We start from the raw sequence: 20,754 nt of genomic DNA, 5'->3' as shown, positions 1-20,754 counted from the left end.
AAGTAAAGCAGATATTCTTTTTGTTTGAATACCATTCACAGAGTAGCAGAAAAAAAATTTAAAAATCTACAGAATTTTATCGTCAAATGGCGTAATAATTTATCTTACGGAGGAAAGAATAATATTGTAAACAATGCGCGATGGTGAGTTTAATAATAAACAGCGTTGTGAGGTAATTTTCCACAAATCCTGTCATCGAATGAAATTGACTCCAATTTACCGGATGGTGGCGAAGACGCTGCAAGGAGCAAGAGTTCACCAATCCACGAAGTAATTTGAGATGGAATGTCTCGTGAATGAAAGGGACTGTGTCTCGAATTAATAACATTGCCAATATTTCTGTGTAGGTATATTGTTTAGTGGAGCGACAAGGGCTCCTCGATGCCCAGCCAAGTGAGCTTCCCTCCTGAGCATTGCGGGTGGTTTGGACCATCATCTGCCGACTTTTTTCTCCCTACCATTCCTCCATTTCGCAATTGTGGACAAACATGTAGATGATTTTCTCTCCCGCAACATCCTGAGAAGGTCCGCATCTCGAAATTGCTGGTAGCCAGAGGGCGATTGAATATTGTCATTTGATATTCCATTGAGTCTCGATACTTTCTTCAAAGCATCTTATGCTCCACATAATCGTATTATGCAGATTTCATTAACCTCACAATCTTCTACCCTTTTTTTCTTGGCCGATGATGGTGGGCGAGGAGACAAAAATGTGTCTGGAAATCAGTTTGAATCAGAAAAAAACTTCCAGTTGATCCAATGAAAATTGAATTAAAACCTTTCTCTGAAACCCTTTTAACATTTTTTTTTCAATTGGAGTCTATATATTATGAAACATTCGTGAAGAATAGTGTAAGAGCATAATTTTTTGCACCATTTTAAAAATTATTGTCATTTTACACACATCCAGAGATTTATGAATGTTCCATTCAATTTCTGATGACTGTATTTTTTGCTTAAGCTCAGGTATGACTTATTAGGATTTGATTCACTGTATATTGTACTTAATTTTAAATCTGCCGAAACTGTTTGCTCTGTCTAATAGCTTTTTGCTTTGAATTCCCTTCCTTTTCCCCGTTTTATCTGGCTATGCATTATATTTTTCCGACGAAAAATCTTTACATATAAAAATCCCGTATATGTTAATAGAAAGATTTCCACTCTTTCCACAATGAATTAAAATTTGAATGAAACACATGTGAAAGTGAAGGTAGGATTGATGTATCCACAATGATCAATTGGTGTGTGGAGAATTGGCTTCTCTCTCTCTCTCTTTCTCTCTTTGTAACTTCAACCCACCCCAAAATGTGGATTTGGGGGTGAACAGAGAGAAAACTCGAACCATTTGCGGTGAAAGAGTCCGCCAGATAATTAATATTGACTTGAGAGATAAACTGGTCAGAATGAATGGGGCGCTTTATCATCCATCTCTCTTGTCGCAACCATGAGTTTCTTTCCCATTCAATGGATGAGGATTTTTTCCTTTCGTTCCCCGCGCACTCACTCTGTAACTCATATACAAATGGCTATTTTCTTCCCTTCTTTTTTTGCCCAATGTATTTTGCGCGCTTCTGACGTGCGGTGGCAGTACAAGAAGTGGATGGGATATTCTGAAGCTCCGGCATTTTTTTGCTCTGCACTCTTATATTTTCCTCCTCCTTTTATCATGGGCGCGAGCTTCGAAGTTTATTAATTATGAAAAGTTGATTTTTGCGTCATTTTCTCCCTTCCATCCAGTTCATTGATTGTGCGGCTGCTGCTGAAATAAAATCTCCAACGGCCATTCAATCCTCCTGCTATTCATACAATGATGGATTTTCAATTTTTATTTCCTTTTAATTTTCCTCCCTTATGAACCATTATGCTCCCCGCGTGTCTTTTCACTGATGACGAAGAGGCGCATTTTGAAGAGATTTTTCCTTGGATACACATACCTTGACTGCATATCTCTATTTCCTCGTGGTGTGGGCGAAAAGAAAACTTTGAGCAAACAAAATCATTTTCTTCCCACTGCGCCTTACTGAGTGGGTGGAACATAAACAAACGTGAGAAGTTGGTTCTTGATTAAATTTCAACTTGAAAATTAATCAAACCATAAGTTCTCTATTTCCCTTGGCAAAAAAGCTCTGTGTGCCTCATTCTCCACAGTAACCCCAAAAGAGAAAGAGAGAAAGGTTTTGGGATGTGTAAGCCACACAAATGTACATGAGGAGAATTTCCAGGGGATTATTGAGTCTTTCTTGCAAGATTGGGCGAATATTGAACAATAAATGTATGTTCTTTTGCATACACAGCAGATGGGAGGAATTAAAGTTGAGAGAAATTTCAACTCAGACATGAAGGGTGAACAATACCAAGAAGCTCCCATTTCTCTCTTGTGCCATATAATTTCTTGACCCCCATCTCACACTCATCATCTGCATATTGGAGTTGGAGTTGGTATGGCATCTCTCATGAGGCAGAAATTGAACTTGCAAGATCGCATCGTCTCCCCCCACCCACAAATCTACACTGAATATATGGAAACCTGAAGCGAATTCAACGTTTCAATTTGTGAATAACCCCCAAACATCTCTAGCAAGGGATGCAGAAAATTGCCAGGACCGACTTTGGGTAGGAAAGTTAACTCCTTGTTTCGTATTTCACCCATCACACCATCAATTTGCCAAGGCATTGTTACATCTTCTTCCCATGACTAAATTGCGTTTATGTGCAATAATTTGAAAATTTATGCTGATTCCACGTCTAAGTTTTCTTATTATCCACTTCCAAATGTTTCACCAACCCTGAGAAATGGCCACCCTCGAATACCTTCACCTTCACACTTTGTTAGGAAAAAAGACAGCAATTGTACTGAAGATTTACGTGAATTCAAAACGATCTCATGTAAATCTTCTTAGTTTGAAAAAAAAAACACGTTGACTTTCGTTCCGGAATATGTAGTTTTAAAATACGAATTTTTTGAATTTCTATAATTCTTCAAATCCAATCATATTTGAATCAAAATTAGAATGGAGACCAACCACAAGCGATAAATCCTGAATCACAAATATTTTCTATCCAATCGTGCCAAGCGTGGAAAAAAGTTAATTCAATTTATCGTCACTCATATTTTGATGATAACTGTGCGAATGATTTATCGTCAAAATGCTTTCAACTCCGTGCCGATTTTGAAGGGAAAAGCTGAGAATATATCTCGGGGAAAGTCCAGAAGCGTGATGGAGAATGCAACATATTTGGATGATGTTGAAATAAACCGCCGTGTCATTAATCAAATTGATGTTGTCACCGTCCTCATGATGGTAACATCCTTCTAAATGATCATCAGCAAAAATGTCAAAACATTACACTCAACATTTCTTCAATTTTATTTATTCTTTCTGCCTCCACTTTCAACCTCCGTTCACAAACTCACTGGGATACATTTGCCACCAAATGCCATACACGATAAAGTTTTCACAGTGACGATGATGGAAAACACGACTTTTCCCTTTTTTATTACATTACATACTTGGGGGGTTGAGAGCGAATTCAATATTGAAGTCAAGTCACGTGATGACACAATCAATGTCTCATCCATTTGTTCGTAGTGTGAAAAGCCATCCCCTCGATTTTCTGCGCCACTGTGTGTTAGTTCTGTCGAAATGGGTTCGATGATTTTCACAGCCTTGAAAACTGTGTGCCACACGGGGATTCATCGGGGAAATGGCCTTCCGTGACCACATCCTGGGTAAATTTCCCAAAAACAGATTTTCCACTCCTTGAGGGTGATTTTTGTCAAATAGATTTCTTCCACCCCTTCTGCTGGTCGGTACTGATGACTGAAAAACACGCTGAGATGATGAGAAAAGTATTATTTATGTAAGACAGACATTCTCCTGCATTTATGTAAATTGCCATCGGGCGCAAAAATCGAATTTGCTTTCAGAAAGCTTTTTTCTGTTGTTTCACCCCTCCCCATGGTATTCTTCTCCCACTGTGTGAGTTTGTTTGGGAAATTGCACTCAGAAAGAAAAATTATGAGCAACACTGCGTCTTGAAAATATTGTTTGCTCATGGAAATAAGTCAAGGGTGTTATTGTTGTTTCTGCATACACGCAGAATTCGATGAAGGCTCTTTTTAGGGTATTTAGATATCAAACTATACGATATATCATTTCCTCTCATGTGTAATAAAGTGCGGAAGACTGTGTGTGGTCAAATAATGAAATTACTTGTGTTAATTCAACCTCGACACGCAATTTCTGTCGATATCTTGTCGCCTCTTTTCTCCTTGCAGCATGAAATGTTTCACTTGTCTTATGATATTTTTTATTACTTCTATAAATGAGTTCTGAATTATCTCACACTTCTGCAAAGGCGTCGAATGGCCTCCTCGTATTCGGCTACTTCTGCCCTGGGTGCGTAGTGATTTCTCAGTTTATTGCGACAAGTGGGATTGAGGATGTGTGTGCAGATGAAATTGGAAGGCAGAAGGAGGCAATTTACTGAGGAAATGACCACATTGCCTTTTGGTCTATCATCGCCACTAGTGTGATGTGGAATCCTCATCCGAAGCATCCCTTTTTCCCACCAAAATCTCCAACATACATACATCCAAGAGAATATGGGATAGGAATCATTCGACCCTCGCCCGTCACTTCTTCCTCTCTTGCGCCATGTCGTATTATGTGAGTGTAATAAAATAAATATAATAGCCATAAATATATATTGGGAGAGATTTTCCTATCTGTTACTTTTCGCGCAATAAAACTTTATTCGTTTGAAGATGAAGAAGTGACGGTAGGTGGATTTTCCGAAGAGATTTTCCACATTACTTTCCGAAGGGAGAGTCAGAAAAATTCCACTCACATAAATACTTTGGAATATGGTGATTGCGAGAGAGAGGAGAACATTAAATTATGATTGAAGGGGGATGAAATGGAAAATCAACATTTGCACTCCAGGTCATTTAAAGTATCAACTGACTTTTCTTCTTGGTTTTGATATTGCTGTTGATTCGTACCCTTTTTGTGAAAATGGATGAGGGGTCACTATCCGAAGGTGATTTCTCGTATTCGTCTTCTCCTCTTTATGGCCATGTCAAACCTCCTAAAATATTGATATCAAACCTGTCGTGCAGTTGTGACATATTGGCAAAGTGAATAGAGCATGAAAATGCCGATGGGGTGACATTTTGACTGACTGATTTTTTTTCGTCTCTTTATGTTCGCCAAAGATGAAATGTGTACAGAGCATAAAACGGCATATACATATAAGTGAATAATAATAATAAAAAAACACTGTGTAGAGGGCGAAAAGAAAAAGCGTTCTATATTGATAAAAAGGTTATATGTGTTCCCACCCTTCAGGAATTTTAGCCCTTGTGCGTGGATATTTTCCCACACTCCCACATGTCGCCTGTCCTCGCCAATTCCCCGGATTTGGAATCATCATAAATACAATTGAGGATTTTTTGCAACACCCTCCTCTATCGGGGAAAGTGCTTTCGATTTGTGTGGCAAACGTCGGGGTGACACTGAGATAACATAAACATTCAATCATGCATCATCATCGATATCGCACGGAGAGTTGGATGACGATGTGAGGAGGATGTGAATGTGGGTGTCTTTCCTCCGTCATAAAGTCATACAATGACGGTGGGGTTGGATGAGTAGAGGCGCGAAAGGTGATACTATGTTGACTAGGCAAAATATCTCTCTTAGCTGTGATTTCGTCGGTAATTCACAGCTATTGATATTCACGACTAACCTGCCAAATAAATTGTTTTCGTTAATAATGTTGAATTATTACAGATTGTGTGCACTGCACGCTCTTCTTCATTGCGTCTGTAAATCAAACTTTCAGAAATATGTTCTTTAATAACATCTTAATTCGATTTCACAACAGCGATTTTATTGTCAAAAACATATAGGTGAAACAAGTCAGGGATGAAAGATGCGAAAATATATCCTCAAGACTATGATTATTCTTTTGTAAACATTTATTCAGCTGCAGATATAAGGCAAGAACTTGGTTACGAATCACATTCGTATTTTGCAAAAAAAAAAAGAATCTTAGTTCCTGTATAAAAGTTTATGGTTAAAGATTACCCGCGCTTCTTCCGTAGAATAGAAGAAGGGTTTGTGATCCCCCTTAAATCTAATCAAATAAAATGGTTCTATGCATCTGTATTTTTCACCAATTTATTGCTTATTGACTCAAAACTCCGTGTCACCCTCGGTTCGCGGCTTTCCATGCTTTCTTCTCATGGGGGTGGCGGTGGTGATGCAAGGAGGCCGCATGAGTGCACTGTGGTTGGAATTATTCAATATCTCCCTCGCAGGAGAGTGTTAAGTGAGGTGGAACAAGTTATTGATGGCAAAGAGATGATTTGTGCCCATTCCCGCCAACTTAATATGGCTGTTACTGGCGTGAAGCATATTTTTGATGCAGATTTTTTCCTCCGAATTTTTCCAGCGTACTGCAAACTTTTCCCCTGCGGAGATTGATCTCAGTCAAATATAAATTATCGGTGTAGTTTTGTTTTTTTTCCTCCCTTTGTTGGTGTTTGATGTGGCTCGCGGAGATGAATGCGAAAAGAATTTCTGTGTGTAGAATCTTTGGATTTTTATGGAAAAAAAACCTTCTTGCATGTTCTTTATGGAATGCAGAGGACGAGTATATTTTAATTAGCGTGGCTGGTAAAATTTTCATATACCGAAGCCTCCTGGCTTCAGGACTTTTGCCATTCTATCCAATATTAAGTTAAATATTTTCGGTATATTACTTTGGGAAAGAGTGAGCACAAGAGATGAAGAATCACACCATTTTCTATACTGCAGGTTGGGTGCTTTTCCTTGTGTCGCGCTTCAAATACTCTCCTATCGTAATACACATTATGTAACCCTGTGCTTATGTACGATTCGACACAGAACAGAACGAACTGGTGGAGATTATGTGGGGCTCCACCTCTTCAAGTTTTGTCTCAATCGTTTTCTGCTCTACCCATGTACAACCGGGGGATCTCAATATTGCGATTGCGCGCAAAATTCTGCCTTCTGTTGGGGCACCCGAAAAAGCTCTCCTGTGCACTTCCCCATGCAGCTGCCATCCCAATTCCAAATGCCACAGTGTCTCTCTTTCGCCCATTTGACTCTCTCTATGTATGCCTTTGCCAATCGACATGAAAAACTTATACATCGTGCATCCATTTCCCCATTTGCACCGCGCCGTTTCACTCGAAGATAATTGCAAAAGGCAGGTTCGATAAATGGCCAAAGTATGTGATGAAAAATCAATCATTTTGGGCAGGGGAAAAGCCGCGCTGCTATGTATCGCCGATCGAATGGCAAGAAGATGATGGAAGAGTTGAGATTCATCAAATCGCGGCCATTCAATGCAAAAGATGTACAACGAAGAAATATCGATTCATATTGCAAAAATATGCAACCGTAACGTATCATTATTTATTATTATGGCCTCTCATTTCTTTTCTCTCTTTCACTCCTTTGGACTTGAATACCTTTTTGGAGGCCGTGTTGACTAGGCAGACATTAAGAACATTTTACATATTGACGAAATGAAAGATACTGAGCCACACAAAAGTGCATCATACGTGTGAGATTCGCCGATGAGATGAAGAAAAGCAATCAAAATTGCGACGAGTGTATCAATCAATGGGCCGTGGAACCTCCTCAATATATCTTCATAAGGCTTTTTTAGGGAGGGATGGTTCCCATGGATCGACAGTGCGTGATGAAATGATGCAAAATGGGGAGGGTTTTCGGCCAGTGCAGAAAGCATCCAGTGTTATTAAATTTCACGTTTTCTCAATACATACATATGTATGTATTGTTTTTCTTTTCAGTTTATACTTATATTAAGAATATTCGCACTGTGTATAATATTCATTTCAGAAACAATTAATATCGAAAGAAAGCATATTCTTGGAAAAGAAATTGATATAAAGTCACCATTTTGTTATTTGAAATTTGATCTTACTTTTAATAATTTCAACATATATAAATAATTATATCAGTCAAATTATCTCAAATCTTTTCAATTATTTTAAGAAGAGATATGATTTACGAAATAAGATTGATTAAAGCAAAATCAATGATTCGGTTTTATGAAATTGAAATAAACTTTTAGACATGAATTTGAATTATTATTTTTGTTCTTTATTGACTCCTTGTTTCTTATCAAATAAGGATCAATAAATCTGTCGGTATTTGAAACCTCTTTTGGTGTATATCGATTCTTTTAAACGCAAGAACCCTCCAAATCTTAGGTACTTTTCCATGAATTTTGGAAACTGAACCGAATTCGCGAGTCACTAATACCCTGTGCAATTTGCATGAACGACACTTGAGGGCACTGCCGATCACATCCATCCATTTTTAACCGCCCTCATTCGATAGGCGCGGGTTTTTTGCACTCAAGAACTGTCTCACATCCGATTGTGATTTATTCGTGTGGCCAGAGGAATGGCATATAATATCGCTTGAAGATGATCACAGACATTTTTTTTCGTCGCACGATCAACTAAATACGCAGTGCGAGGCAAGAAACAGGGGTTTACACATAAAATGGCAAAAGAAAAACACGCACAGTATTCGATGGAGCGCCGGTGGCCATTGATTGTTGCTCTTCATCTTTGCGAGTCTGCGATGTTATGTGTTGTATGATCCAATGATGATGAGTTACCATTAAATTATAGTTGGCATTAAATCCCAAAGAGATTTCATTCTGCGCTCTGTTCATCGCCATGAGAGATTTGATTGAGGAACATCGCGCTGCTTGTGATTGCAATTTTGCACCATGCAATAATGGCAACGTTCAGATTGCCAGGTCTTTCTTTGCTCGGGTTTTCTGATAGTGTGTGTATGCCTTCCTTTTATCGGTGAAAAATGGCTGCCATTGTTCCATGACCCAAGGAAAGGAGGATTGCTTCTTATGTCGATGATGTACATATACCAAAAGGTTCTGGGCTTAGGGAATGTAAAATGAGTCATGAAATTATAGGCGTACCACAAATTCCATTTAAAAGACAAATAATAATTAGTGTCAAAAGGTTTCTCTCTCGTGTTCTTTGTTGCTATTTCTTAGATTAATATTGCAAATGATTTTGCCGTGATTCGCGATGGAAAATCCGCGCATTGCCAAGACGGAACTTTACATGCCCCATTGGCGATAGATTGCATATTTCAGCTGCAGTATGCAATCAAATATCACTTGGTCGTGGTATAAAATTGGTAAAAACAAGTCAAAAGGATTTAGATTAGAGTGATTAATAAACAATAATTAAAAACAACAGTTCGCGCGATTTGGATGATACTATACAATACCATCTCTATGGTTATATAAATTTGTAATTCCACCCACAAAATATTGCTCAATTTCCCATCGCGATGGAGATAGAGAGGAATGTAATTATTGTATTATTCTTCCAATGAGAGCAAAGGGAGTTCTCCTCATAGTGAAAAGTATATATGTATGTACATACGCATGATTGTATGATTTCCAATTACAATAAATCTCGATAAAGTCTGGGTAATATGAGTAAATCACGCAGATTGACTCATTTGTACTGCAGATGAGGTAAACAATTAATCACAATAGTGGCGATTGAGGGCGATTGTTTGATTCTCTCTCTCCAAGTGGCGATTGACCGTTGGCGATTTCGAATGCTTCTTGCGGTGGAGAAAATATGACCACATGGTGGGGTTCCAGAGAACTCTTGAGGCCTCGCGTGGATAGGAAAAACACACAACAGATCATCCACAGGCCTCATACAAGAGGAGGAAAACAGCAGGTGGCGGGAGCCTAAGTACACATAACAAAATGCCGAATCGATTGCCCCCATAAGAGCACCTCGCACGAATAATGGAACACTTTGTAAAAATGTTATACCAATTGAAATGCGTGGAAATTGAAATCGAATCGCGGATGAATTTCTGAGAGAATTATATTGGGGAGTGAAGGCAAAGAATGAAAATGAAATCAATTAGACCGGGAATCATTCGGCAGGAGAATCCTTTCAACTTTGCACAATCATCATTGAATGCGCCTTCTTTTCCAAAACCATTATTGCTTCTTTTTGTTTGGCCCTCGCGTGCTCTTCACCTCCTACAACCGCACAGACAATCCGCTGAAATCTTCCACTTTAACGCCACAGCACATCAATAAATAAAAAGCGAGCCTCTCTCCGCACTCTGTTGTGTGTGTAAAATGATGTGTGATTTTCAATCTGAACGAAAAGAGCTAAAAACCACCTACAAAAAGTGACTATAAAGGCTTGAAGTATTAATTGTTTTGAATATAAATATTTGATCTCTCGATTAATAGACCGACAAACGGTTTTATTGGGATTCTTCATGCCAACTTCTCACCCTTTCTTTACATAATGTAACTTCTTTGATTGTGCCTATTGGCCGACGTGGAAATTAATAACTCTACTTCTTATTGCTATTTGCGGTTGGATTACTCCCATCCAACCGAGGAATATATGTATTGCATATACCAGTAATTTTGCACACACCCACCCCTACTTCACAACCCTATGTTGAATTCATTCATTACCATTTTTTTTTCCTTCATTTACTGTCACTGAATCGATTTTTTATTGTGTCGTTTTTATTTTTTTTTTCTAAAAACCAATAAATAAAGATTGTATTCGTAGATTCGTGTAAAATATATTGTTGTGCTTTAGAACAAGCATATAGAATTCTACTACACTACAGAATACTCGAGAACTTTTCGATCGACCTGATAAAATCACTTCAATACACACTCATGTCGGAAAATCGTATACATAAATATTTGGGCCGATAGGCCGATTGGAGATGAGGTAAATTTGCATTCAACACATGCGTGTAACTCTTGCTTTATTATTTCGTCTCGTGGGCGTGCGAGAGACGTGGAAATTGTCACTGGAGTGTCCTCATCAAATTGAGTGTCATCATCATCAACAAACCCCCCAACATTTGGTCGAGAGGCTCTCTGCCTGTTCATTTGTTGGTCACTCACATGGCAAAGTACACAAGTCGAGACTCGAGTGGGAGCGAGAGGGTCCTCTGGAAATGAACTGGTGTCCACCACTGATGTTATTTCTGTATTTATTGACCCCCATTTGAACCACCAATGGTGAAACAATGAATGTCCACCCGGATGCATGGGAAAGTGGTACACTCAATGCGGACACCATTGGAAAATCACGCTGAGATTTCCACCCCTGGTTGTAATGCAGCAGTCGCATCCCCATGACCGAAAATAATTCAGTGACTGGAACGAGTGAGAGACAATGTGGAATTGGGGGATGAACGATTGGGGAAATGGCTATGCATTTATGGGACACACAGCACAAAATGTGATAAAGTTGCAATTACACGAAGTGAATTGCTTTTGCATTTTATGATTTATTGATAAAATATGTTGTTGCACTGTTGTTTTTGGGTGGTGAAACCATTGTATTATGAATGCACAACACAACCAACTCGATTATCATTAAACAATGCGGGCGAAATGGAATTTATGTATATTCCGTACAAATTGGGTGGACGGGCTGGGAGGCCACTTCACTATTCCCATTTTTCTGTTTCAACCCGTGGAATGAGGGCAGGAAGGCGAGCAAGATTAATTGCAGAAATAAAGAGAGAGAGATAGAGACTTTGGGCGAAATAGATGCTCATCTCGTGAACATGTAGGGCAACAGTCACACATAAATTTTAAAATAATTTCATCAAATTCGCACCGCGCGATATAAGATGCTTATGAGAGAAGAAAAGTCTGATGGAAATGGTGAGAGAAATTAATAGAGCAATTTTCTTGTGATTAATTGCAGCCATTTATCAGAAGCGCTTCAAGAAGGAGAAGAGAGCCAGAATACGATTGCAACAGCAGTTGGACATGGAGATGAAGAGACGTGCGCAACTGGAGGATGCGATAAAGGCTTCCGGTGCTCCTGCAGAAGCTCTCAGACTCATCTCCGGTGAGATATTTTTCTCATGATTCCCTTTAGTGAACTGCAGACACGTTGGAAAAAGACTCCGCGCGTCCTGTGAAAGGGGTTGCCACAAAGGTGGACGCATTGATAGTGTATGCTCTTCTTGTGCTTCTGACAGAGAAATTGCCGTCGGCGATATGTCTGCCTCCTTTTTCCCCATCTGATGGGGTTGAACGCGTGGTTGAGAGGAGCCAATCTTCATTTCAATTTCAATTTCTTGCTCTTTTCATTTGCGCCTCGCGACTCCCATTAACCTGCCTATGATCACGGCATGAGTTCAATGGAGTGTGAGAGAATATTAATTTGATATTTGTCAGAAGCAGACATTGGTCAAAATATCACTTTCACAACCGGAATCTTTTCTTCACTTCCCCAGCCTGAGATGATGACTGAGGGCGACTTAGTGAGAGTGTAATTTTGCTTTTGCCTATCTTCCTAGAGAATGTAAACAGCGAGAGGCGCGAAAGGAGGTCCGCGTCGTCCGAGAGGAGAGCTGAGAGCCCCTATGCTCCACCAAATCGGGCAGATCCCTCGTCGGCACCCCAGAACCCAGCACCGAATGAAGGGAAGCCCTGGAACTACTCGAACCTGGATATGATGGCCACAGGAGCTTTTTGGCAAAATTACACAGGTCAGTTTATTTCATGAATATCAATGCTTAGAATTTTAAAGTTGTGTGACTTTCACCCAAAAAGATCACAAGTATTATCAAAAGTATGCTTACAATTCTAAAAAAAAAAAAAATTATAATACAAGCCATGAAACAGTATTTAAATTAACCCTTTACATGAAAATTGCCGAATTACCAATCCTCTACTCTCTTGCTCTGTATTTCTTCTAAAATTTATTCCATTTTCTCTGTCAATCCCACCCCAATGCTGCCTTGTGCCCTGCAGTGAAATAAAATCCCACTGTCAAGGGTGAGGTTTTACCATCCCTGCTAGGGTGGCAAGAGAATGGAGCAAATAGGATTATGAAATAATATAAATATTCACTGTAGAAAGCGTTTATATTCTAAATAATACTTAAAGTATATCGCAAAGTTGGTTTAACTAAGCGAATAATTATTTTTAAATTACATTCGTTGGGATATTCATGTTTTTTGCGGGGCGAGGCACACAGAAAATGATTCTTTTCTTTCGCTCCTCTCTTTTGAGGAGTGAATTTTTCTTCTTCTGTGTGCTGTTGTCTAACTTCAGCCTGAAGGTGTGTTAGCAAAATCCTCCAACTTTCTTTCATGTCTCATCATATACCCAATTTCATTGGGTATCTCATTGGCTAGAGGAGTATTTTCCCGCAGTCACTTTGTTGTCATGTATTTTCATGTAAATTTATATATATATATTTATATATACGGCTTGTCGGTACAGTTGAAAATGGAACCAGAGATGAGAAACACACAGCATTTATAATGAAATGAATGAGACCGAGGTGTTCGCAACACCATGCAAAATTCATCGAGTTAGAAATGTACATTTAAATGACACAGCCTCAGGCTAGTAATCTCATCATAATGTCTATGACGACTCGAATTAGATTGAGAGGTAGATGACTTTGGCTGGGGATGATTTTTGGTGTGGAAAACTCTCTGCATCACTTCATACTATATATTTTATTTAAGTGGGTAGCGTTGAGAGTCACTTAAGAGGAAAGTTATACACGCATTTTGAGGGCTTTCTCTGGGATTTGGTATTTATGCGAGGTGAAGAAATGGATAAGAAAAAGGGGGAATGCTCGTAGTAATATTATTGTTGAATTTAAGCTGCAAATTGGGTTAGCAAAATGGAAAAATTCTCTCTCGCTCTGTCTTTATCAAACTTATATTATAATTTTTCGCAGCATCCCATTTTGCCTCAGCCTAAATTTATTCCTCTTTGCCTCTCTTCCTGTGGGAAATAGAGAATACTCTATACATTTGCAATTACATAGTTTATCGAGGGACTTTCCCGTGGGACTTGGAAAACTTCCTGTTGTTGCGTTTTCTCCAGTTTCATCCCTTTTCATCTGCCTACACAGACAAGTGTGTGGGTTGTATTAATATATTGAAGGAATTTGTAAACGAGTCATAACTGACTAATAAGAAGGTGAATTATTTCAATGGTTTTCCACGTTTCAGTACTCACAAGACCAACTTCACTCATTTATGAGTTGAACTATTTATTAAGTCAAGCCACTCCCCGCCTAAAACCTTCTCTAGAGTGAGAAAAAGAGAAGGAGTGAGTGAGAGACAGAGAGGGAGAGAGAGTAAATGAATTGAAAGGGGTTTAAATTTTGCAAAGTCTCACATGTATGAATTGTTGAATAGAGAGTCTCAATTTAATAATTACTGACCAGCCAAAATGGTTTAATATATCTCAGCAATCACACAAAAAGTCTAATTCCCCCTCCTCCAAAGCGAATGCTGATCATTTGTACAGCATTATGCAGTGTATCAAGAACCAACATTATTAAAAAATACACCTCGATTGATACAGGGAATTTTTCTCATCATCCGACGACACTCGGTGCCATTTCTGGCCTAAGACAGAAAACTCCTTGCATCTTCGCCCCCAATGCGAGGCTCCTGCTCAGGTAGACGCCACAATTTCCGTCTGCAGCTTGTGGTAACAGATGTTTCAAATAATACCAATTACATTATGATATCTCACGTCTCTTTTACTCCCACATCTCCCTTGCGCCCACCCGAGCCACCCTCAAGCCTCTGGCAGTGTAGATTTTTGAATGTTTCAACTGAATTATTTAATCACTCCCAAACCAATTTCGCCATTTAATGAAGTTTCTCTGCTTTGGAACATCGCGCGGAAAAAATGTTTCCCATATACATACATATACACACTCTCTCCCAGGTTGAAATTTCAATTTTCATCTCTTGAGAATAAGAAACTTCTTACATGAGACAACTCAAGAAAATTACAATTTTCTCGCATCTTTGCCTTCTTTTTTCCCTCCGCGCACCACTTTGGCAACTTACATGAGAGACTGGTGGAAAATCCGGAGAGTGTTTGAAATAAGAAGTATAGAAAAAAAGCGGGGGTTGGAGAGATGGTACAAAAATATTGTACGATAATCTCGTGAGTTGTTAAATTTAACTTTATTGCAAATGAATTTTTTTTCTACCACTCAAGGAGGAGGAAAAAAGAGTGAAATTCCTCCAAACAGTCATATGCATATGAATGAAAATATAAATATTAAAAGGGATTTCCACTCCTTCACTCAATTTGCTTCTCTCCATCCAAGGAAAAATTTTGTAGACTCTCCCGCCGCCCACTCGTGCCTTAAGAGTGGTTTTAATACGAAAAGATTCACCGCGTGTTGTGTGCTTGCTCTTTTTTTGGGTGAGTGAAATGCGACACAATTGAGTGTGTAATTTTACATGAATTCACAAACAAAATTACTAATCATACAGTCTGTGAATAATAAATAAAAAGTCATTTTCATCTACATTACTTAATGTAGTGTTTTATATGAAAGTTTTCAGAAAAAATTTAAAAAAAAGTATTATGAAAATATTATAAAATTTTGTCAGAACTCTGGTAAATTTCCATTGTTCATCATTTGAACTACTTTTGATCAATCTTTTGACAACCAAATACGCTTTTCTCTCTTCCTCAGAATCCCTGGCTCAGGAGCTGGAAATTGAGCGCAAGGCAAGACAGCAGTCTGGCGATAGAGACGTGAAGAGTCCATTGCAAGATCGTCCCAATTATTACAAGAATTCCATACTATTCAGCAGTGCCACTTAGTCATGCGAGCAAGCCACTTCATCAAGTACCCAATCGAAAGATCAATGAAGGTAATTTGCCCACTGTACAATCAAACTCCTGAACACACTTGATCAATAGAGAAGTTATGTTATATACTTGACATCGTCGATTTTTGCGAAGTCTCACACTGAAAACATTTTAATCAATTTGTTACTTATCTCCTCTGTGACTGTAGCAAAAAATGTGAATAATTTTTATTGAACTATATTGCGTGGCGAGAGAGCTTGTAATTTCGACAGCATGTTTTATGTTGAACATATTAGCATTTTTTTAGATCTCTCAAAGTCAGAGAAATAAAATAAACTGAGAGAACAAATTGAAAGTGCAATCAAGTTGTTGATAAATAAATTCATTTATAAGACGGAGTAAAATTCAATTGGATTTTGAATGCAAATTTGAAATTAATTTCCATGTGATAAAGCACAACATTAAAATAAGGAATGATGAACTTAAATGGTTTTTTTTCGTTTCAGTCGAAGAAATTGAAATTACTTTGTAGAGTACATTTTGTGTGAATTTTTTGAGACTTTTTGTTTGATTTTTTTTTGATTGACAATATTAATTATCACACACACACCTTCAGGATAGATCTTGTCTTTGTTCAAAAGATGATGCTCTTTGTATAAAAGGAATTAAGCTTGTAAATATGATTAGATACAGTCTTACTGACTATTATAAAGTTAGTTTTGAGATCCTCAAATATTCACTATGATGAAGTAATTAATAATGAAATTAATTAAAAAAAAATAGAATTAGGAAAGCACACACACACACGATCATTAAAATAGTCAATATTGATTAAAATAAAATATCGAGAAAAACATTAAAGCATTATGAGGAAATATGATAAAACTAGTGATTAGTGAAAATCATATATAATAATTTATTTTGCTAGACATAGAAACTATGACAATTAAGGCTCCTGTAAAAAGGTATGAAAAGATATGTGAAGGTGAAATTATTTATCACTGCATCAATACTTTCTCAACACTGAAAATAAAACTATACAAGAGAGAAAATAACGAAATAATGAGATTCATATGTATTAATTAAGAAGAATAACAAATACACTGATTCTTTTATACATTAGAACAATTTATTGGTTGCCATATTTTAATCTTCTTTACGATATAATTAAAAAATGAGAGGCGAGTGTAAAGGTAAATTGAAAAGCGATCAAGCGAAAGGAAGGTTTAGTGATGTAGTTGTATAGGCGTACAATTTATTTAACAAGAAAAAAAATTCTGTAGCGTATAGAAAGGGGACAAAAGGGTGGGGAATGCAAAACTTCGAAGTAGTTTCCGCGATAATCTCGGGAATGAAGTGTAAATCTTCTTTGACGAAAATAGTCCCTTTGATACACACCAATAATTGAAAACCATCAAAAACATAAATATAAAATAGAAACTTAAGGGAAAATCTACAAGTATTTGACATGCATTTTTCCCAGTCCCTGTAAATTATAGGGCGAGGAAAAGGCAATTTAATGAGGCATGTAAAACGAATAATAAAAGTGTAACATAGAAGATTTTTCTCACGAAACTTTAAATAATAGGTGGAGATGAACTTACAAGAGAAATAATTGCGACATGATTAAAACAAATTTGACTAATTAATTGTACCATTATTAAAATTAATTGTTACATGTCTATAGAAATAACTAAAAAAAAAACAACTAATACGAGATATTCAAAACTTGCGACTGCAATGAATTGAAAGTAAACATTTTTTGCCTCTTTTTCTATTTACTGTAAAATACACAAAAGATTTAGGAAGAGGAAATGGTGAAGAAAAAAGAGAGGAAGTCACTGCAGAATTTACTAACAAGGTGTTCTTGTTTTCGGTTTGTAAAGCAAATTAACAATCAAATTAATTTTTAGAGCATTTCTACGTTTAATATTGGTGTAATTTATCATTATTTGATTGGTGTTCTTTTCTCTCCTCTGTTTTTCCTCACAATATTTCATTGGTCTTTTTGAGTATTTTGTGTCTAAAAGCTCTGTGGTCGTTCTTTTTTCTCGTGTTCCCTCTAATAAACGTGATCATATCTAATTGCAATTCCCATTTTTTCTCAATTTACAATGGTCACCAGTATGTATGAGAAAGACCGAAGAAAAGGAATATTCATGCGAAGCGAGAGCCATGAAAAAATCACTCTTATGTGAAGAAAAAAGTGAAAATATAAGAAGATTAATTCAGTCGAAATGTACAAAAAGGGAAGAGAAAAAAAGTATAAGAGGCACCTAAAGAGGACCTCTTCAATGAATGTATGTTTTACTAGTTATAATAAAGATAATTATAACGTCATACATAAACATGATAAATTAATATAGAAATATTTGAAAGAATAAAGAGAAATTTTATGCTAAGAAGGTGAACCTATTATTATGATGCCTTTTTTCGAATATGGCTGCACGCCGAAATGTTGGCAAATGGTGTCAATTTGAATGGTCTTTTCAGTTTCAGATGGCAGAAACCACAGTGTTTGCAGCATTTTGCGGTTTGGAAATGGGCATTGTGTCATTTAATTAGCACCCTCATTGTGCGTGAATTAAGAAACCCCACATCAATTAATTCACTCTATTGAATTTTTTCAACTCAAATTTATGCAAATTCAATTAAATCATCATAAAAATGTTTCTTTATTTACCACAAGCAATTTTTTTCTTCTTTTTCTCGTACGTTTCGTGACACTTTAATTAGGTCTGTAATTCAATATATTAATTGTTTTTCAAGATGCTGAAGTGCGAACCGAAAATTGTAGAGTGTTCATTAATTGAGTAATGAAAAGATGTTCGGATGTATTTGTATAGAATTTCACGATCCGCGCGGACAGGTGGATCTCACCATGTAATTCACCGTGCTGGCCGCAAGGCGGTGTGTCTACACCTTCTGACAAATGTGTGAATTATGAGGCAGTGGCACGAAGCACCCCAGACAATCGGCTAATATTTATAGGCCACTTTTGCCAGGATATTTGCATCCTGGACTATAATAGAGACGTGCAAGACAAAATATAGCTGTTCTCCAGAGTGAAGACAAATGTGGTCAATTTTACACACTTGCACAATTATGCGATGGTAATCAGAATGTCTGAGGAGGCATTCTATTGCATGGCGATAAGACAATCGCACTTGAGGGTGGATAGAGCCACACAGGAAGGCAATTACTCAATTTCCACACGTCTATCAGCATCTGCCTTTTGTGAGAAAGTGACGCCCATCTCGTCGCAATTTCCTCTCAATGGCCCATCTCAGACCAGCACAGGATGTCTCAAGACGACGATCAAGAGAAAAATATTTTATTTCCATACTAAACACCAAAATTTTATGCGAAACACAAACTCCCACCCTTCGACAATGCCAATTAAATTGCCTAATACCCATTTTGATTTCATTTGCATTCAATTCACAGTCCATCAGCGTCTCTAATGTTTGATTCCTTAATCTCTTGCCAATGGTGGTAGAGCGCAAGGAAGTTCGGGGCGCAGAAGACGAAAGGGTTGCTCCATCATCTGACTTTCCACTGTTGCTTCTGCGACGCCACTCTCGGGTCTTAATCTTATCTCCCTCGCACCCTTTCTCCCAGGAACTGCCTGGGAAATCCATTAGGGCTACAGCATCCTGTCTGCTGGGGCAAAGAAGCGCACAATAAGGGGATTTGACTATGCACAATGCGAGGGTGAAATAATCGACAAACTTGTTACCACAAATCTCTGAATATGAGAAAAGAATTTCTCTGTGTGGAAGGAGAAAAATCATCTAACAAAATGAAAGAATGGCATAGAACTCATATTGAATCTTGAAATTAAGGTTTAAAAAATGTTTTAGGATGAAACCAGAAACATCTTTCTAGTTTCATCGATTTAGATGAATTGTTTTCAGGTAAGATATGTATTAACAATTAAGAACCTCTGAAATCTTATGTAATCCGATAAATTCAACGGTATTTTGCCAGTCAAAATATTAGTGATGGCGCAAGTTTGTGGAAATTGACACCAAAAATATTCTTTACTGAATTTTTCATCAACTTCTGTGTGATCCAACTCAGTTAGCCTAGCCAGAAAGTGTGGACAAAGCAGGCGAGAACTTGAAAAGAGTTTTTCAGAGTGTACATAAATTGTCGCTGTCGTGAAAAATCTTAATATCCTTCAACCACTTCGAGAGGCAAAGTGGAGCACATGAAGTGCAATTTACATTTCTCGACCCATTGGCACATGAATATGCAAAGCGGGCTAAACCTGTCGACGTGTTTGATAAATTAATTGAAATGTGTTATTTTTTATCGCATCTTAGATATAATTCCAGCGTGTATTTATTTTCTCTGGCCATCACAGCGCGGGGCGACTCTCCCAATATGACGCAAATGTCTGGGGACGTCTCTCGAAGACTTAATTAATTATTCATGCTTTCCTTCTTTCTTTTTTTTTCAAAATGGTAGTTCAACTAATGCACTGCGACTCCCGTATATGCACAATTTATTGCATCCGAATGGCAATTTATGGATGGACGTGCCCCTGAACATGCAATGTGGGGTCAAACTGGCCGAGCATTTCCCAGGAAGACCAAAAGAATCACACAAGAATAAACATTGGGAGTGAGAGAAAAGGGTGCAGTAAAAAGGGAACTGACCAAGAAAATGGAGTAAAAAACCGAGACACGAGCTTTGTGTACACAGGAGAAAACTCGCGACCGATGAAAGACTCCGCCCCAAGTTTACCGTACATTTTAAATGATATTTCCAACTCTCAGTACAAATGGAGCCCCTCCCATTTCGTATTTGCACTTTGCGTGGCGCACGGTTGAAAAAAACACTCTGTTCAAAGCTTCTTTGGGAAGAATGAGCCGGAATTTAGCCAGGTTTTCCTTAGAAGTTCACCAAGGAACACGCCACAATAGCAATTCTCCCTTTTGTTGCAGACAGCAAATTCTATAATGTGTCACCGAATGACCAGAGAAACTAAGTAAATATTCCATGGTAGATAAATTGTAATTATATTACAAG

At 37.8% G+C, this 20,754-nt stretch overlaps 1 protein-coding gene across 1 annotated transcript in view; it reads left to right on the top strand.

The window, feature by feature from the left end:
* Positions 1 to 18,113, top strand: part of LOC132256906 (dachshund homolog 2) — a 77,993-nt gene extending 59,880 nt beyond the window's left edge. The window contains exons 10-12 of the mRNA XM_059753502.1: positions 11,825 to 11,971; positions 12,426 to 12,617; positions 15,599 to 18,113. Of these exons, the coding sequence (XP_059609485.1) occupies positions 11,825 to 11,971; positions 12,426 to 12,617; positions 15,599 to 15,729 (470 nt within the window). The 3' untranslated portion in view covers positions 15,730 to 18,113. The remainder of the gene's footprint in view (positions 1 to 11,824; positions 11,972 to 12,425; positions 12,618 to 15,598) is intronic.
* The last annotated feature ends 2,641 nt before the right edge of the window (positions 18,114 to 20,754 follow it).

This window comes from Phlebotomus argentipes, unplaced genomic scaffold, assembly GCF_947086385.1.
Source record: "Phlebotomus argentipes unplaced genomic scaffold, Phlebotomus argentipes genome assembly contig_33, whole genome shotgun sequence".
In the NCBI taxonomy this organism is placed as follows: domain Eukaryota; kingdom Metazoa; phylum Arthropoda; class Insecta; order Diptera; family Psychodidae; genus Phlebotomus; species Phlebotomus argentipes.
This window is presented reverse-complemented; position numbering and strand designations above follow the sequence as displayed.